The 19,164-nt window shown below is 42.4% G+C and overlaps 1 protein-coding gene across 1 annotated transcript in view; it reads right to left on the bottom strand.

The window, feature by feature from the left end:
* NT5C1A (5'-nucleotidase, cytosolic IA) overlaps nucleotides 1-18,722 on the bottom strand; it is a 109,049-nt gene extending 90,327 nt beyond the window's left edge. Inside the window, exons 1-2 of the mRNA XM_073572952.1 lie at nucleotides 18,600-18,722; nucleotides 18,211-18,387 (exon numbers count right to left, since the gene is read on the bottom strand). Coding sequence (XP_073429053.1) covers nucleotides 18,211-18,387; nucleotides 18,600-18,623 — 201 coding nt within the window. The 5' untranslated portion in view covers nucleotides 18,624-18,722. The remainder of the gene's footprint in view (nucleotides 1-18,210; nucleotides 18,388-18,599) is intronic.
* Between the last annotated feature and the right edge of the window lie 442 nt (nucleotides 18,723-19,164).

Genomic DNA, 19,164 nt, shown 5'->3' with positions numbered 1-19,164 from the left:
TGCATTTTTTCAGGCCTTGGGGTTGTTGTATGACGAACCTAATGCCATTGATCAGGCTGAAAAGACCCTGGTGGCATTGAACCAGGGTCGTGATTCTGCAGAATTGTACTGTCAAAAATTCCGAAAGTGGGCAGTACTTACTACCTGGAATGATAATGCCTTGGCTGCTCTCTTTCGGAAGGGGTTGTCAGAAGCCATAAAAGATACTATGGTGGGATTTCCTGTTCCCTCTGGTCTTGACGATTCTATGTCTTTAGCCATTCAGGTTGATCGGCGTTTACGCGAACGCAGAGCTGCACGAGAGGTGTTGCCACCTGTTGAACAGATGTCTGAACCTATGCAATGTGATAGAGTTTTTTCCAGAGAGCAGCGTCAGGAGTTCAGAAGGCGTAATAAGTTGTGTTTTTTCTGTGGAGATGCCTCGCATATTATTTCTGTCTGTCCTAAACGCGAGAAACGCTTTGCACACACGTTTTCTGTTGGTGGTGTTCAACCTAAGTTTCTTCTGGCTATTACTCTGATCTGCTCCCTGTCCACATTTTCCGCCAAGGCTTTTGTGGATTCGGGAGCAGCTCTAAACCTAATGGACTTGGATTTTGCTAAACGTTGTGGATTTCCGATGACACCTCTGTAGACGCCTATCCCTTTGAGGGGGATTGATGCTACTCCTTTGGCTAAAAATAAACCTCAGTTTTGGACCCAGGTGGTAATGCGGGTCGCCCCAGACCATCAAGAAAATTGCAGGTTTTTGGTGTTACATAATCTGCATGATACTATTGTTCTGGGGTTTCCCTGGTTACAAATTCATAATCCAGTTTTGGATTGGAAATCTGTGTCTGTGGTGAGTTGGGGTTGTCGGTGTGCCTTTAGTGAGGCTCCGGTGTTTTCCACCTCTCCTCAGTCGCATGATGTTCCTGATTATTTGTCGGACTTTTATGATGTATTTAGTGAGAATGAGTCTGCGTCTCTGCCTCCTCATAGGAGTTATGACTGTGCTATTGAACTGAGCCCGGGGTGTAAATTTCCCAAGGGTCGGCTCTTCAATTTATCTGTACCCGAGCACGAGGCTATGCTATCCTATATTAAGGAGGCGTTGGAGAAGGGTCATATTAGATCATCCTCGTCACCCTTAGGTGCCGTGTTTTTTTTTGTAGCCAAAAAGGATGGATCATTAAGACCTTGTATTGATTATCGTGCTCTCAACAAAATTACTGTTAAATATCAGTATCCGTTACCCCTGATTTCTGATCTATTCTCCAGAGTTAAAGGTGCTTGCTGGTTTACCAAGCTTGACCTTAGGGGGGCGTATAATCTTATTCGCATTAAGCATGGGGATGAATGGAAGACAGCGTTTAATACTCCGGAGGGACATTTTGAGTACCTGGTGATGCCTTTTGGGCTCACTAATGCCCCTTCTGTCTTCCAGTGCTTCATGAACGATATTTTCAGAGATTTTGTCGATAAATTTTTGATTATCTATCTGGATGATATTTTGATCTTCTCCAAGGATTGGGATTCTCATGTGGAACATATTCGGACTGTGTTCCGGATCTTGAGGGAGAATTCCCTGTATGTCAAAGGATCTAAATGCCTTTTTGGAGTACAGAGGATTTCTTTTTTGGGATTTATTTTATCCCCGTCAACTATTGAAATGGACCCGGCCAAGGTACAGGCCATTTACGATTAGGTTCAGCCCACTTCTTTGAAGGCCCTCCAGAAGTTTTTGGGTTTTGCTAATTTTTATCGGATATTTATAGCAAAATTTTCTAGTATTGCCAAGCCATTGACTGATTTGACTAAAAAGGGTGCTGATGTGTTAAATTGGTCTCCGGAGGCTGTTTCTTCCTTTCAGGAGCTGAAGCGAAGATTCACCTCCGCCCCGGTTTTGCGGCAACCTGATGTCTCACTTCCGTTCCAGGTAGAGGTGGATGCTTCTGAGATTGGTGCAGGAGCTGTTTTGTCCCAAAAGGATCCTGTAACATCTAAAATGAATCCCTGTGCTTTCTTTTCCCGAAAGTTCTCTCCATCTGAACGTAACTATGATGTGGGGAATCGGGAACTGTTAGCCATGAAATGGGCATTTGAGGAGTGGAGACATTGGTTGGAGGGAGCTAAACATCAAGTCGTGGTCCTCACTGACCACAAGAATTTGATTTACCTAGAGTCGGCTAAACGCTTGAACCCTAGACAGGCTAGGTGGGCCTTGTTTTTTACACGTTTTGATTTTGTGGTTTCTTTTCTTCCTGGAACTATGAATGTCAAGGCTGACGCCCTCTCTAGGAGCTTCTTTGCTGATTCTCCTGTGGTGACCAAGCCTGCTACCATCTTAGGCGAAGGGGTAGTTCTTTCTGCCATCTCGCCCGATTTGAGACGTGCTCTGGAAGAGTTCCAGGAGGACAAACCTGAGCGTTGTCCCAGTGGAAAGTTGTATGTTCCTGACCAGTGGAAGAAGAGAGTGATGTCTGAAGTTCATTGCTCTGCTTTGGCTGGTCATCCAGGTATTTTTGGTACTAGAGATCTGGTGAGTCGGTCTTTTTGGTGGCCCTTCTTGTCTCGTGATGTCAGGAATTTTGTGCAGTCCTGTGGGACGTGCTCCCGGTCTAAATCGTGTTCTCGCTCTAGTGGGTTGTTGATGCCTTTGCCTGTCCCCAAGAGGCCATGGACCCATATTTCAATGGATTTCATCTCTGATATGCCTGTCTCTCAAAGGATGACTGTTATTTGGGTGATTTGTGATAGGTTCTCTAAGATGGTTCATCTTGTACCACTCCCTAAGTTGCCGTCTTCCTCTGAATTGGTGCCCCTGTTTTTACAACAGGTGGTTCGCTTGCACGGGATTCCTGAGAACATTGTATCTGACAGAGGAGTCCAGTTTGTGTCTAGATTTTGGAGAACTTTCTGTTCCAAGCTGGGAATTCAGTTGTCCTTCTCCTCTGCTTTTCACCCTCAGACCAATGGGCAGACAGAGAGAACAAACCAGACCTTGGAGTCATATTTGAGATGTTTTATTTCTGCTGATCAGGATGATTGGGTTTCATTTTTGCCCTTGGCCGAATTTGCTTTAAATAATAGAGCTAGTTCTGCCACTTTGATGTCTCCTTTTTTTTGTAACTTTGGGTTTCATCCTCGATTTTCTTCAGGGCAGGGGGAGCCCTCTGCCTGCCCAGGGGTTGACACTGTGGTGGAGAGAATGCACCTGATCTGGGACCAAGTGGTGGATAAGTTATCTCTCTCCCAGGAAAAGGCCCAGCGGTTTTCCAACCGACATAGGACCATTGGTCCCCAATTTAAGGTTGATGATATGGTGTGGTTATCATCAAAAAATATTGCTATGAAGGTGGCTTCTCCTAAGTTTAAGCCTAGATTTATTGGACCTTACAAGATTTTGGAGATTATTAAACCGGTCTCTTTTCGTTTGGCTCTTCCTGTCACATTTAAAATCCATAATGTGTTCCATAAATCTTTGTTGAAGAGGTTTGTTGAACCTGTTGTTCCGGGGGTTGCACCTCCAGACCCTGTATTGGTTGAAGGTAACATGGAATATGAGGTAGAGAAAGTACTGGATTCCCGTCTGGCTAGACGGAGACTCCAGTATTTGGTTAAGTGGAAGGGTTATGGTCAGGAGGATAATTCCTGGGTCTCTGCCTCTGATATTCATGCCAAAAGATTGGTGCGTGCCTTTCATCGGGCTCACCCTGATCGCCCTGGTGGCGTGGATGAGGGTTCGGTGACCCCTCCTCAAGGGGGAGGTACTGTTGTGAGTTCATTTTCCCCTTCATTACTGAGGCCCGAGGAACTCCCTCTTCTGGTGAAGAAAGGTAGTGAGCCTGATTGTCAAACACCTGGGGCTGATGATGATGACTGGCTGAGTGGAGTTAATGACTGGATATAAGGCTGCCGACGCCCTTCTGGCCTGCGGGTGATTTCTCTGTGGACTTCTAGGAAACCAGTCTGATTCCTGCTCATCTAAAGCTAAGATTTCTGCTTTGCCTTTTTGCATTAGTGTTTTGTTTTCCTTGCTTTTCTGGATTCTGCCATTGCCTGCTGGGATGAGCTGAATCTCCTTTTGCCTGTTGCTCTGTCTTCAGAATATTCCTGAGTACTGACATAGCTTTTTTGAAGCCTAGCGTCTTCAGGGCCTTTTTTACTGTCAGTTGGTTGGCTCTTATTTTCATAGGGTTTTTCACGGATTGCAGACAGCAGCCTTCCTGTCCTTTCCTATCTAAGCTAGCGTGGGCCCCATCTTTGCTCAGTCTATCTTTCTGTCTGTGTTTTGTTCTTTCTTCTTGCTTCACCGTCATTATATGTGGGGGGCTGCCTTTTGCTTTGGGGTCTGCTCTGGGGCAGTTTAGATTTCCCTTTCTGTCTTTAGGCTATGTAGTCCTCCGGCTGTGATCGAGGGGCCTAGGGCATCGTAGGAGCCCCCCACGGCTACTGCTAGTTGTGTTGATAGGTTCAGGGGTCTGCAATCCGATAGCTGCCAACTTCTCTGGTTTTCTGGATTTGGCTAGCATTTCTATTTTTGCCTCCTACGGTGACTCAATCATAACACTCTACCCTCTCCTAGTGTATCCTCACCCATCCCTGTAGACTGTGATCCCTCGCGGGCAGGGTCCTCTCTCCTTCTGTACTTGTGTGTCCCTTGTTTTACACATGTTTAGTGTACCTGTCAATATTTGCCCTTTGCACATGTAAAGCGCCATGGAATAAATGGGGCTATATAAATGTATAATAATAATAAATATATAATAATATATATGTAAAAAGAAAATTGACTTAGGCTCCTCTAGTTGAAAAAATATTGGGAAAACAGACTCCTTCAAAAGTAGACAGCTCTCAGCTACTGTATCTCATATAGGATTGTGAGCTTAAGGAACTATTTGCATTGCAGGTAAAGCCCAAGGATGAGATTGTAGAAGTGATACATTTTTGCATTGGTTGTTCAGTTCTTGTCTTTAACCCCTTCATGCTGCAGCCCATTTTAGTTTTTGTGTTGGTTTTTCCTCCCCTGCTTCCCAGAGACATAACTTTTTTATTTTTGTCAATATGGCCATTTGAGGACTTGTTTTTTGCTGGACGAGTTGTACTTATGAATGACATCATTTGTTTTTACATATCGTGTATTGGAAAACAGGAAAAAAAATTCCAAGTGCGTTGAAATTGCAAAAATGTGCAATTTCACAACTGTTTTTTTTTTCACCATGTTCATCAAATGCTTAAACTGACTGGCCATTATGATTCTCCAGGTCATTACGAGTTCGTACATACCAAACATGTATATGTTGTTTTTTAATTTAAGTGGGAGGAAAAAAAATCTAAAGTTTGTTAAAAAAAAAAAAATTGCATCATTTTCCGATTCCCGTAGCATCTCCATTTTTCATGATCTATGACTGGGTGAGGGCTTATTTTTTGCGTGCTGAGGTGACGTTTGTATTGACACCATTTTGGTGTAGATACGATCTTTTGACCACCCGTTAACTTATTGCATTTTAATGCAATGCTGCGGTGAATAAAAACCGGAATTCTGGCGTTTTGATTTTTTTTTCTCGTTACACCGTTTACCGATCAAATTAATTCTTTTTTATATATTGATAGATCAGGCAATTCTGAAAATGGTGATACCAAAATAGAAGAATTTTTTATTGTTAAATCTTTTATTGTGAATGGGGCAAATTGGGGGTGATTTGAATTTTTATTTTTTTATATTTTTAAAAACTTCTTTTACTTTACACTTGCTTCAATAGTTTACATGGGAGACTAGAAGCTGCGATCACCTGATCGCTTGTGCAACACAGAGCCGGGCTGAAGCACTGCTCTATGTAGCAGGAATGTTCACTTGCTAAGAGTACCGACTGCCGGGCGGCACTTATAGCTATCCGGCAATGACAACCGATGGGTTGGCATGACAGACCCCAGGTTGTCATGCCAACCCATCGACGACCCGTCATGTGACACGGGCGCCAATGGGCAGGATTAGTAACGTGCTTCCGGAGCAATCACAATAAATGTCACTGTCAGAGATTGACAGTGGCATTTAAAAACCTTCACGCCGGAGCCCATTTTCATTTTTTGAATTTCTGTTTTTCACTCCCCTTTTTCCCAGAGCCATAGCTTTTTTATTTTTCAGTCAATATGGCCATGTGATGGCTTGTTTTTTTGCGGGACGAGTTATACTTTTGAACAACACCATTGGTTTTACCATATTGTGTACTCAAAAATGGGAAAAAAATCCAAGTGTGTTGAAATTGCAAAAAAAAGTGCAATCCCACACTTGTTTTTTTTTTTTGTTTTTTTCACCATGTTCACTAAATGCTGAAACTGACCTGCTATTATGATTCCCCAGGTCATTACAAGTTCATAGACACCAAACATGTCTAGGTTCTTTTTTATCTAAGAGGTGAAAAAAATTCCAAACTTTGTTAAAAAAAAAAAATTTGGGCCATTTTCTGATACCCGTAGCGTCTCCATTTTTCGTGATCTCAGGTTGGGTGAAGGCTTATTTTTTGCGTGCCGAGATGTAGTTTTTAACGATACCATTTTGGTGAAGATACATTCTTTTGATCGCCCATTATTGCATTTTAACGCAATGTCAAGGTGACCAAAAAAACATAATTATGGCATTTTGATTTTTTTTCTCGTTACGCCTTTAGCGATCAGGTTAATCCTTTTTTTTATTGATAGATCAGGTGATCATGAACGCGGCGATACCAAATATGTCTATGTTTAATTTTTTTATTGTTTTATTTTGAATGGGGCAAAAGGGGGGTGATTTGAACTTTTGTATTTTTTTAAATTTTTTAAAATATTTTTTAAAACTTTTTTTTTTAACTTTTGGCATGCTTCAATAGTCTCCATGGGAGGCTAGAAGCTGCCATAGCTCGATCGGCTCTGCTGCATAGAGGCGATGCTAAGATCGCCTCTATGTAGCAGATTTGCTGCATTGCTATGAGCGCCGAGCACCGGGTGGCGCTCATAGCAATCCGACATCAACAACCATAGAGGTCTCAAGGAGACCTCTGGTTGTCATGTTGACACACGGTGACCCGCGATCACATGACACGGGTCACCAGCAACGTCGGACTGGAGCACCTTGGGCCCACCAGAGAAAATCATTCAAGACCAGCAATTGTGCGGTAAAACACGCAAATATTATGGTATAATATAAGGTAGTACACGTCTTAATTATGTAGAAGGGGTTGGGGTAGAATCATAGATCGGTAGCCCCCTCATAGAATATAATGTAGCCCCCTCAAAGAATGTAATGTAGCCCCCTCATAGAATGTAATGTAGCCCCCCTCATAAAATATAATGCAGCACCCTCTCATAGAATATAATGCAGCACCCCACAAAATATAATGCAACCCCCTCATAAGGTATAAAGCAGTCCCCACCATAGAATATAATGTAGCACCTTCATAGGGTATAATGCAGCCCCCCACATATAGTATAATGCAGCCCCATCACAGAATATAATGCAGCCCCCCATAGAGTATACTGTAGCCCCCTCATAGGGCATAATGCTGCCCCCTCATATAGTATGATGTAGCCCCCCAGAATATAATGTAGTCCCCTGAGAATAATGCAGTGCCCCCACAGACTATAATGTAGCTCCCTCATAAAGTATAATGCAGCCCCTCTCCACCCCCATCATTGTCCTCATCACCACCTCCATCATTGCCTTCTCCCCCACCACCCCTATCATTTTCCCCCACTACCCCATCACTGCCCATTCCACCACCTCAATCACTGCCTTCTCCCCCACCACCATCATTGTCCATTTCGTCACCTACATCATTGCCTACCCCACCACCATCATTGCCTTCCCCCACCACCATCATTGCCCATTTCATCACCTCCATCATTGCCTCCCCCACCATCATTGCCCATTTCATCACCTCCATCATTGCCTCCCCCACCACCATCATTGCCCATCACCTCCATCATTGCCTCCCCCACCATAATTACCTCCCCCACCACCATCACTGCCCATCACCTCCATCATTGCCTCCCCACCACCATCACTGCCCATCACCTCCATCATTGCCTCCCCCAATATTATCATTGTCCTTCCCCACCACTCCTCTCTCACACATACCCACACACAGCAACGCATCACTCTCACACTCATACATAAAGCACCGCACCACATACACACACGCAGGCACACAGCACAGCTCACCTCTCCACAGCAGCAGCACATCCTGGCAGGCTCTTCCTCGCTGGCAGCTTTCTGTCTGAGACAGCGCTCTGGATGATGACGTCATCCAGCTGGGCTGTCTCAGACAGGAAGTGCCGGGCAGGAAGCAGGTGAGGTGGAGGACAGCACTCTCATCTGCAGACTGCAGTGCACACACAGGCAGCTGTGCACAGCTCATCGCTTAGAAGCCGGCAGTAGCAGCAGGTAATGTGAAAGAGCTGCCGCGCGGCTGCACTGTTCGCATCATTTGCATAGCTTACTCACTGTTGCCAGCTATAGAATAGAGTGTGCACCACTCGGTGCACACTTCGCAGGGCAGGGAATAAAGGAGGCAGGAGCTGGGGCTGGGGGCAGGGCCCACCAGAGGATTCTCCCATGTCCCGGTGCCTCAGTCCGACCCTGAGGGTATTTCCGGTCCGATGGCTGGAAGCGCTTGTTAAATGCTGCTGTCAGTTAATAGCCGCTGGCAGATAGTGATTCGACCCGCGGCTATTGCAGGCACATGTCAGCTGTTCAAAATAGCTGACATATCCCGGCTTTGAGGTCGGCTCACCACCGAAGGCCACTTCAAAAGGGGAGATGCGGCATGTACAGTACTAGTAGGGCGCATGTCGCAAAGGGGTTAACAGGTTAAACAGGCTGTTAGGGGCAAATGTCAGCTAATCAAGTCAGCTGACAAGTGCCGAAAAGATGTGGGCTCATCGCCGGAGTCGAAATCAAAGAGAGAGACACAAAATGCACTGTACATGTACGGCGCATGTCATGAAGGGGTTAAGGAACAAAAGTGCAGTGTGTTATTTTAGCGACAATATAACATCTGAAAGTAATATTATTCTATGTATGTTTTTATTAAAAACATCTTTTAAAATTAATCCACTTTTGACATAGGTTACTAGAGCAGACACAAACTTTCCCTTACTGTTTTCTTACATGTCATCTTTGCTGTATAGATTGGAATAGGGTGAGAAGTGTTATTTAACTCTGAATCATTAGTTCTTTATTGTCCTTAGAGGGAGAATGGAGGATGCTGGACACCATGATTTCCTGATATACAGTATATACTGTATATATATATATATATATATATATATATATACATACAGTGCCTTGCAAGATTTGTGCAGTGTACAACTGATTGTTGTCCTATGGATAGACTGTCCCACCTCAGCTGTAGATCTCTGCAGTTCATCCAGAGTGATCATGGGCCTCTTGGCTGCATCTCTGATCAGTCTTTTCCTTGTTTGAGATGAAAGTTTAGAGGGACGGCCGGGTCTTGGTAGATTTGCAGTGGTATGATACTCCTTCCATTTCAATATGATCGCTTGCACAGTTCTCCTTGGGATGTTTAAAGTTTTGGAAATCATTTTGTATCCAAATCTGGCTTTAAACTTCTCCACAACAGTATCACGGACCTGCCTGTTGTGTTCCTTGGTCTTCATGATGCTCTCTGTGCTTCAAACAGAACCCTGAGACTATCACAGAGCAGGTGCATTTATACGGAGACTTGATTACACACAGTTGGATTATAATTATCATCATTAGTCATTTAGGACAACATTGGATCATTTAGAGATCCACAATGAACTTCTGGAGTGAGTTTGCTGCGCTGAAAGTAAAGGGGCCGAATAATATTGCACACCGCACTTTTCAGTTTTTGCATTTCCACAAAAATTTAACATAACCAATAAATTTAGTTCAACTTCACAATTATGTCCCACTTGTTGTTGATTCTTCACCAAAAATTTAAATTTGGTATCTTTATGTTTGAATCATGATACACTTAGGTCCAGTAGAGACAACATTTTTCTAATTTTGGTTCTAGACATTACCACAATGAATTTTAAACAAAACAATTCAGATGCAGTTGAAGTTCAGACTTTCAGCTTTCATTTGAGGGTATCCACATTAAAATTGGATGAAGGATTTAGGAGTTTCAGCTCCTTAACATGTGCCACCCTGTTTTTAAAGGGACCAAAAGTAATTGGACAGATTAAATAATTGTAAATAAAATGTTCATTTCTACTACTTGGTTGAAAACCCTTTGTTGGCAATGACTGCCGCCTGAAATCTTGAACTCATGGACAACACCAGATGCTGTGTTTCCTCCTTTTTGATGCTCTGCCAGGCCTTCACTGCGGTGGTTTTCAGTTGCTGTTTGTTTGTGGGCCTTTCTGTCTGAAGTTTAGTCTTTAACAAGTGAAGTGCATGCTCAGTTGGGTTGAGATCAGGTGACTGATTTGGCTATTCAAGAATATTCCACTTCTATGCTTTAGTAAACTCCTGGGTTGCTTTGGCTTTATGTTTTGGGTCATTGTCCATCTGTAGTATGAAACGACGACCAATCAGTTTGGCTGCATTTGGCTGGATCTGAGCACACAGTATGGCTCTGAATACCTCAGAATTCATTTGGCTGCTTCTGTCCTCTGTCACATCATCAATAAACACTAGTGACCCAGTGCCACTGGCAGCCATGCATGCTCAAGCCATCACACTGCCTCTGACATTGTACCACGCCTTCGCCATACTTTTCTCTTTCCATCATTCTGGTAGAGGTTGATCTTGGTTTCATCTGTCCAAAGAATGTTCTTCCAGAACTGTGCTGGCTTTTTTAGATGTTTTTTAGCAAAGTCCAGCCTGGCCTTTTGATTCTTGATGCTTATGAGTGGCTTGCACCATGCAGTGAACCCTCTGTATTTACTTTCATGCAGTCTTCTCTTTATGGTAGATTTGGATATTGATACGCCTACCTCCTGGAGAGTGTTGTTCACTTGGTTGGCTGTTGTGAAGGGGTTTCTCTTCACTATGGAGATTATTCTGTGGTCATCCACCACTGTTGTCTTCCGTGGGCGCCCAGGTCTTTTTGCATTGATGAGTTCACCAGTGCTTGCTTTCTTTCTCAGGATGTACCAAACTGTAGATTTTGCCACTCCTAATGTTGTAGCAATTTCTCCGATGTTTTTTTTCTGTTTTTGCAGCTTAAGGATGGCTTGTTTCACCTGCATGGAGAGCTCCTTTGACCACATGTTTCCTTCACAGCAAAACCTTCCAAATGCAAGCACCACACCTCAAATCAACTCCAGGCCTTTTATCTGCTTAATTGAGAATGACATAACGAAGGGATTGCCCACACCTGTGGATAAAATAGCCTTGGAGTCAATTGTCCAATTACTTTTGGTCCCTTTAACAACAGGGTGGCACATGTTAAGGGGCTGAAACTCCTAAACCCTGCATCCAATTTTAATGTGGATACCCTCAAATGAAAGCTGAAAGTCTGAACTTCAACTGCATCTGAATTGTTTTGTTTAAAATTCATTGTGGTAATGTCTAGAACCAAAATTAGAAAAATGTCTCTGTCCAAATATATATGGACCTAACTGTATGTGGGAAAAGGTTGAAAAGTTCCAGGGGGCCGAATACTTTCGCAAGGCACTCTATATATATATTGTGTTACAGACTATAGGACACAGCTTACTATAAGATGCACCTCACGCTTAGATAGCAGAAAATAAGAAAAACATACTTATTAAAACTTCCCTGGTAGTGTAAAGAAGTGAAGGGGTCAATATCACTAATATTAATGTACTAGGGTTGGATAGGGTGGTGATAGATCTATTGTTGGTGTTTCTGTGAATTTTGTGTATTAAACACATAGCTTTACAGCATGCATGCTATACACACTCTCAGCAGAGCACATACTTACAACACGGCTGCTTGCATTATACATGTACATTCAGCTCTGCTAGTTATACTACCAGAGATGTGCACATTTGTGTTACATGAATACACATAAACATAATAATAATAACAATAAGAATTTTTATTTCAATAGTGCCAACATATTCCGAAGCAGTTTACAATTCAGAGGGAAATTGTACACACAATAAAAACATTACAAAATAATTCAACAGATGTCATGCTTACAATCTATAAAGAATAAGGGAGGCACAATAGGGAAATTGTAACAAGTGCTGATATAGTATGGTCTAGCTATCAGTATAATAAATGGGATATTGAAATAACGCTGCATGAACCGGTCACCAGCCAATATCAGTACAGATATAGAGTGCTATTAAGCGCATGGAAGATGTGTAAACAGATGATATGAGGAACATTTTGGATGGGCAAAAAGGGAATAGATAGATAAGTGAGCTGACGTGATATGCCAGTCTAAAAAATGCCTTTTTTAAGGCACTCTTAAAAGTGTGGATCCTGAGAAATAATTGAATTGTTTGGGGTAGTGCAATCCAGAGAATTGGCGCTTCATACAAGAAATCTTGGAGACAGAAATGCGAGGTTCGGATAATTGAGGATGTTAGTCTTAGATCATTAGCAGAACGCACGGTACTGGTAGGGTGGTAGAAATGAGGGAGGAGGTGTAGGGTGGTTCAATATTGTGGAGAGCTTTGTGGTTGAGGGAATTAAGTTGATATTGTATTCTGGGGACGGGAGTCAGTGCAATTACTGGCACTGAGTGGAGGCATCGGTGTAACAGTTGGGCAGAAATATGATCCTGGCTGCTGCATTCAGGATGGATTGGAAAGGAGAGAGTTTAGTAAGAGGGAGACCGATTAGTAGAGAGTTGCAGTAGTCCAAACGAGAATGAATAAAAGCCACAGTAAGAGTTTAGAAAAGTTCAAATTCTAGAGATGTTTTTGAGGTGCAGGTGGTATGAGCAAGTCAGTGATTGGATATAGGGAGTGAAGGAAAGCAGTGAGCAATCTACTTGGGAGTTATGGTAGAACACCACACAGAAATTGCGATATTGAGCTTAAGAAGGTTAGTGGAGATAGGAAACACAAGGAGTTCAGGTTTTGAAGTATTCAGTTTTAGATTTAGGGAATAGATAATATTAGAGACAGCGGCAATCACTGTTGTTTTGTAGTAATGCAGGGTTGATCAGGAGACGATGTGTATAACTGGGTGTAATCAGCAAGGAGATGGTACAGAAAACAGAATCTACTCCTCCTCCAGTAGGCATATACACCCGAAAATGATGCACGGCAGAGAGCACGTTCGCTCATCGGCACCATTATAGCCTATGGTCCCGTCTGCATACATCTGAATCCCATTTTGCAGGAGGTTCAGATGAAAGGCCCAATGGGGCCACCGAACAGGTGCCTAAACGCAATGTGAAAGCACCCTAAGGGCTCATACTCACATGCGAGAAACTCGGACATGTCTCGCACATCAATACCCGGCAATGCAGCCGGCACTCTTGACCAGAGTGTGCGGTTGCATGTATTTCTATGCAGCTGAGTGCTCCATTCCCGAATGCCGACAGCAGTGCCAGGTATTGATGTGCGAGACTCGTCCGAGTTTCTCGCATGTGAACATGAGCTCTAAGGAGCGGAAACCAGATTGTAAAGGTTCAAGAAAGGTGTTATTAGAAAGATAGCGGACTAGACAGGAGTGGACCCAGCGATCCAGAAGTTTAGAGATGAAGGGGAGATTAGAGACAGGTCTGTAGTTAGCAGCGCAGTTCTGTTTTTTAAGTAATGGGTATATGATGGATGCTACAAGTGCACACATACACAGCTCAGCTACATTAATATACACAGCTCGGCTATATTGAAACAAATATGCACAGCTCAGCTACATCAACACACACACCGCTCATCTGAATCCATACACACACAGCTCAGCTACATTAACTCACACACAGCTAAACTACATCAAAACACACATAGCTCAGCTACATCAACCCAAATAGCTCAGCTACATGAACACCCACATTTTGAAGGTACTTCCAGGCATATGATTGATCATGTCATTTGAAAAGATTTTCAGCTAGCCATGACCTGCAGCATCCATGTAACTTTAATAATGTGCAGGTCCTGCAGGAGAAGCGAGAGCTGTGCCGCTGCATAGTTCGCTCAGTGTTTGGGGAAGGCGCTGTCAGCGTTCTCCTTGATGATAGGAAGCTCGCTTTGGACTATCAGATGCACACTTTTTAGCAAGATTTTTATCTTGCTAAAAACTGCATCTTATAGTAAAAAAATTATTTTTTTTCCTTCACAATTATGGAAAATAAGATAAAATAAAGCACACAAACCTGTTATGTCTGTGTTAGTACACAACTTTTTAAAAGGGTTGTCTGGAGAACAAACCTGCTAGATACGTGATGACTTAATGGGACCCGCACTAATCAGCAGAACTAGATACTTTTATTCCTATAATAGACCAGCATTGCGTACGAACGACTTCAATTTTTTTTCATTCTCTATGGGGTTATTGAGCGCTGCATGCATCATTTTCCGGAAGAACCATAAAAAATGAAAACGGTGGCGTTCAGGCACGCACAGTGCTAGTCCATTGTTATGCAAATAAGAATGCTGATTGGTGTGAGTCTTAGCAGTTTTACCCCACTAGTCAATAAGTTATAACCTCTTTAACTCAAGATTACATTGCTCCACTTCCAAGGGGCACCAAAAACCTTTTTGTTACTCTTGGTAAGACTGGAGCACTGTTGTGCCTAGTGCAATGAATGAATGGAGCTGCATTAGCCATATTTCACTGACAGTTGAATGGATTTCTACTTGCTCTGGTTCAATACCTATTAGATATTTATGGCATATCCAATCAATGGGTCATCAGTGTCTATGGTGGGATTATACCTTTAAAATAAAAAACTTAGCTCCATATTAGCGTCAGCCACATAGTGTATCACAATCATCAAAGAAGATTAATGGGCGCAGCCACCAGAGGGCACTTGTATCTATCTTTCAAGACCTCCCATGATATCTATGATAAGTTCAGGGACGACAATTTGTTGTCTACATTAGAAGGATGTGGTTTTCCTTTGACCAACATGTTTTTCTGCATCCTGGTGATTGGAGCTGCACAAAATAGAATTGCAGGAGCAGACTATACACCTCTATATACAGACAATGCAGGAAGGAAACATATGCCTCTAATATGGCAGCTGGACTGAAAGTATTAAACCACTTCTAGTTTAAAACATAAGAACCACATTGTTTCAATTCTACAAGCTTTAATCAAATTAAATACAAATTAAATACATTAAAATACATTGTAATACATGATACAATGCAAAAAATACTTGATACTATGCAATAAATACTGCTACGCACATCTGTTTTCATGGACTAGAGTGCATAATTGAAGCGTTGCGGACAAAGCTTTATATTCTGCTGACAATTGGGAGCTTCAGAGACTGCAGCATTGGGTGATATTACTGAAATCACCTAAATCCAGATTATATATGTGTTTTTCTGAGTATAAGATTAAGGCTTTTTAGCTGCTCCAGCTGGAATACATTATGTTTACTATGTGTGCCAATATAATGCTGCTAAATGTGAAATTAGGGGATGGGTTGGATTATCGCTGCTCTTAAACTACTGTAGGGAGACAATTAGATTTTGAAGCTTGCTATCGTTTAAGCATATCTGTCATCTTCACAATTGAATCTAGGATTGATTTTCTTTTTCCTATTGTCATTTTTGCCCAGGAACCCAGATCAGTTTCCTTGTTCATCAATTCATCACAAATCAGTATCAGTTGTCTTAAAAGCTTTTTCACCTGTTTCTATTGTAAGGCTGGAGTCACACACAGTGAATAAAAAATCAGTCCCATTTTAACGGTACGAAATCGCCCAAAGAATTCTTGTCCAGGGATCCGTTTGTCATCCCATTTTCCGGTGTGGAACCGATTTTATTTGCATCTAAGCATCAAATTGACATCCAATGCTAAAGCCTGATGCTCTTTGCTGTTGACCTAGAGAAGTCTTGCGATTTAATCGCAAGTCACACTTGTGGTGCGTTTTCAATGCGATTTTTAATCGCATCCATAGACTTGCATTGTCGAATCCGATCCGAAAATCGGTGACAATCGCAGCATGCTGCGATTGTCTCGGTCCGACGATCGGATGCGATAAAAAATCGGATGATGGGAGCTGCCCCATAGAATAACATGGGTTCGAATGCAATGCGATTTTTTATCGCATTGCATTCATCCGTTTTAATAGCCAGTGTGACTCCGGCCTAAAACTGGTGGTCCTCGAAGGATCCAAAACAATAACTGATGTGCTAGATTAATGTGAACAATCCCATAGCAAACTATAGATACGGGTTCTTGCATTAGTTCCCGCAACAGAAAATAATGCAGAATAGCCAGATGGAAACTTCTATGGATGGCCTTAGTTTCAGTTTTAAATTTATCCCACCAAATCTGTTGACCAACCACCTGGTTCACACTTTCTGAATTTTTTTAAAGCATTTCTCCATTTTGGACAATCCTTACTTGCTGGAACGATCCTTTGACAATAAGCTGAAATGCCCACATATACATATGATAAAAATATTCTGAACCCATCGATTTGGACCATGTAACGTATTTGGAGGCCACCTAGATGATATTGGAGGATATAAGGGTTGGGCAGCTCTCTTTAAGAGGTCACAGGGACACTCGACCTAACCAATGTTTCATGTTTATGGGGAAGACAGGAGAGATAGATGTTGATCAAACAATAGTTTGTCAGCTATCTAATATGTATGGCCAGCTTAAAGGCAATCAAGGGAATCTGTCAGTGGGGTCAACCCTCCTAAGCTGTCTATATGGTTATACAGGTCATGGAAAGTTGAATAAAATTATACCATGAGATATGCGATGTGATCTGATGTTTATTCCATAAAAATTCATGTTTTTTCTTAAACTGTTATGATCTATGGGCCTGACATAGATCTCCCCAAGAATATACCTCCAGAGCTTATTTTCAATGAATGGGAACGTTACCAGTATGAGACATGTAGATCAGGAGAGCAGACTGTCAAGGTATCATTCTATTCCTCTTTCTCTGACCTGTGTGACCATAGGTGGGTTGATATTACTAACAGATTCCCATTGAGAGTGCCACTGCTGAGACTTCAAGAAGTCAGCTGCAGTCTCTATGGAAATCTGTCCATGATGTTTTTATTTCCCTGCAGCACAAGCGCAGGCATTACACAGTGTCGATTCACATAAACAGGATGCCGGTGTAATGCAGAGTAAAACAGATCTCTCAGGTTTAGAGAGTAAATGCCCTAATAAGTGTATAAAAATGGCTTTAAAAACATGACAGCCCCTTTATGGTTAATCAACTGCCTGTATCGCTCAAGTGATTTCATAGTAATTTTTCATTGAATTATTTCCTATGTACATGTATCAGGGGAGTGATGCTTGCAAGTGTCATGGCTCCCGTTTCTACTGCTCTGCTGCTTTTAGTCTGTATGTTCTCCCCATGTTTGTGTGGATTTCCTCCCACATTCCAAAGACATACTGATAGGGAATTTGGACCGTGAGCCCCATTGGGGACAGTGCCAATATTGTCTGTAAAGCGTTGTGGAATTAATATATGAGTAAAATAAATACTTAGTAAAGATCAGCAGTTCCAGGTTGTGGATCAGGTACGTTTATAGAAAAGATTGATCAACAGTTGAATGGAATTGGTTGGTTTATTATAGTTGTGCATGTATATACATGTCTACACAGTGTAGACATGTATACCGTATACATGCACCAGTGTAGATGTGTGTATACATGCAACAATGTACATGAGTGTATACATACATTTACTCATGAACTCAAGCTGCATATCTACCGTATGTGTATATATAACTCCATGACCTTTTTTTCATTTGCATTGGGGTCATAGGTTAGTGACCTTGGCTGGATTCCCTGACCACATCCACTGGTATTCCCACAGTTGAAGGTCAGTCTTTGCACAATCACCTTCATGAGAACCAGGGACTCAGCCTTTGTCACTGTCCTGTCACACTGCATGGACAACACATAAACCAGCACATCTCCCTAGTAGAATTAACCCCATCCCTACTGACTAATGCAGCCAAAAATAGACTAGGAAGAGAGTGGCAGATGATAAGATGAGGAGACATGTAGTCTACTTAGGTGGCTGAAGCAAACATGTTTCTCAATTGCTACATTATATGGCATTCTATTGTCTTCAGCTGTAAAATGAAGATTATTATTATTACGTCCTTACATAGCGTAGCACATACCGATTTTGGCTTCTTGGTTGGGGTTAAGTTTTCATAGAATGCTTTGGCTTCTGCCCATTTTTGCTTGTCTCCTGGGCTTTGAGCCGAGGCCTGGTTGCTCTTGGGTCCTCCTTCAGCTGCATCCCCGGGGCCAGGCAGCATATTTTCAGTGCAGGAAGACTTAGGTACTGCCAATGCCTGTGTGTGATGGAGAGTAGACGATCAGCTTCGCATTAGACTATGTGCCCTCCTTTCTAATTCTCTGATTGCTCTATTCTCTCTTTCATCTCTCTCAGTAGGCGTAATGCTGGCCAGATTTTCTGTGAGATGACTGCTTATTTTTTTCTGTTATCTTGTCATTCTCTTTGCTTGTCTTCAAATGTGCCCAATCTCTCTGCCTCTCCCCTTACCAGTGACAGGTCTTTATAAGGCATCCCATAAGCCCCCTGTGTTCTCTGCTCATGATTTCATGAAATGGAGAAGGGAGGGATAAATATATACTAAGTGTAACTCCCCACACCAGCTGAATGTTTCCTCCTCTCAGGCTTGAGCACTACAGCTTTTCTCATAGGCTGGTCAATCTGCCTGGGAAACAGAAAGGAAAGGAAAGCTGGAGTCTCCAGGGTGCAGAAGGATCCACCCTGAGCCTAGCAATATATTGCTTGCTTTGATCACCAACAATTGTGCCATAACTCACATACAGTTTACTTATCTTTTTACTAATGTGTCATAGTTCACTGTACATGCATTCACGTATGTTGTGCTAAACCTACTAATGTTATGCTTCTGATCCATGCTTGCTGATGTGTTACCGATACTTGCCTGCATTTAATTTGTGCCTTACACTGGTTTTTAATCACCTTCTTATTTTGTGTCATTGAGTAAAAGTGTATATTTACTCCACAATATCTCTGAAGGTGTTCTGCACTATCTGGCACCAACATGTTGGCAGCAGATCCTGTAAAGAAGACCTTT

Source organism: Dendrobates tinctorius, unplaced genomic scaffold (assembly GCF_039654945.1).
Source record: "Dendrobates tinctorius isolate UK_male_01 unplaced genomic scaffold, ASM3965494v1 ptg000007l, whole genome shotgun sequence".
Classification (NCBI taxonomy): domain Eukaryota; kingdom Metazoa; phylum Chordata; class Amphibia; order Anura; family Dendrobatidae; genus Dendrobates; species Dendrobates tinctorius.
The sequence above is the reverse complement of the archived record's forward strand: the minus strand, read 5'-3'. Positions and strand labels throughout refer to the sequence as shown.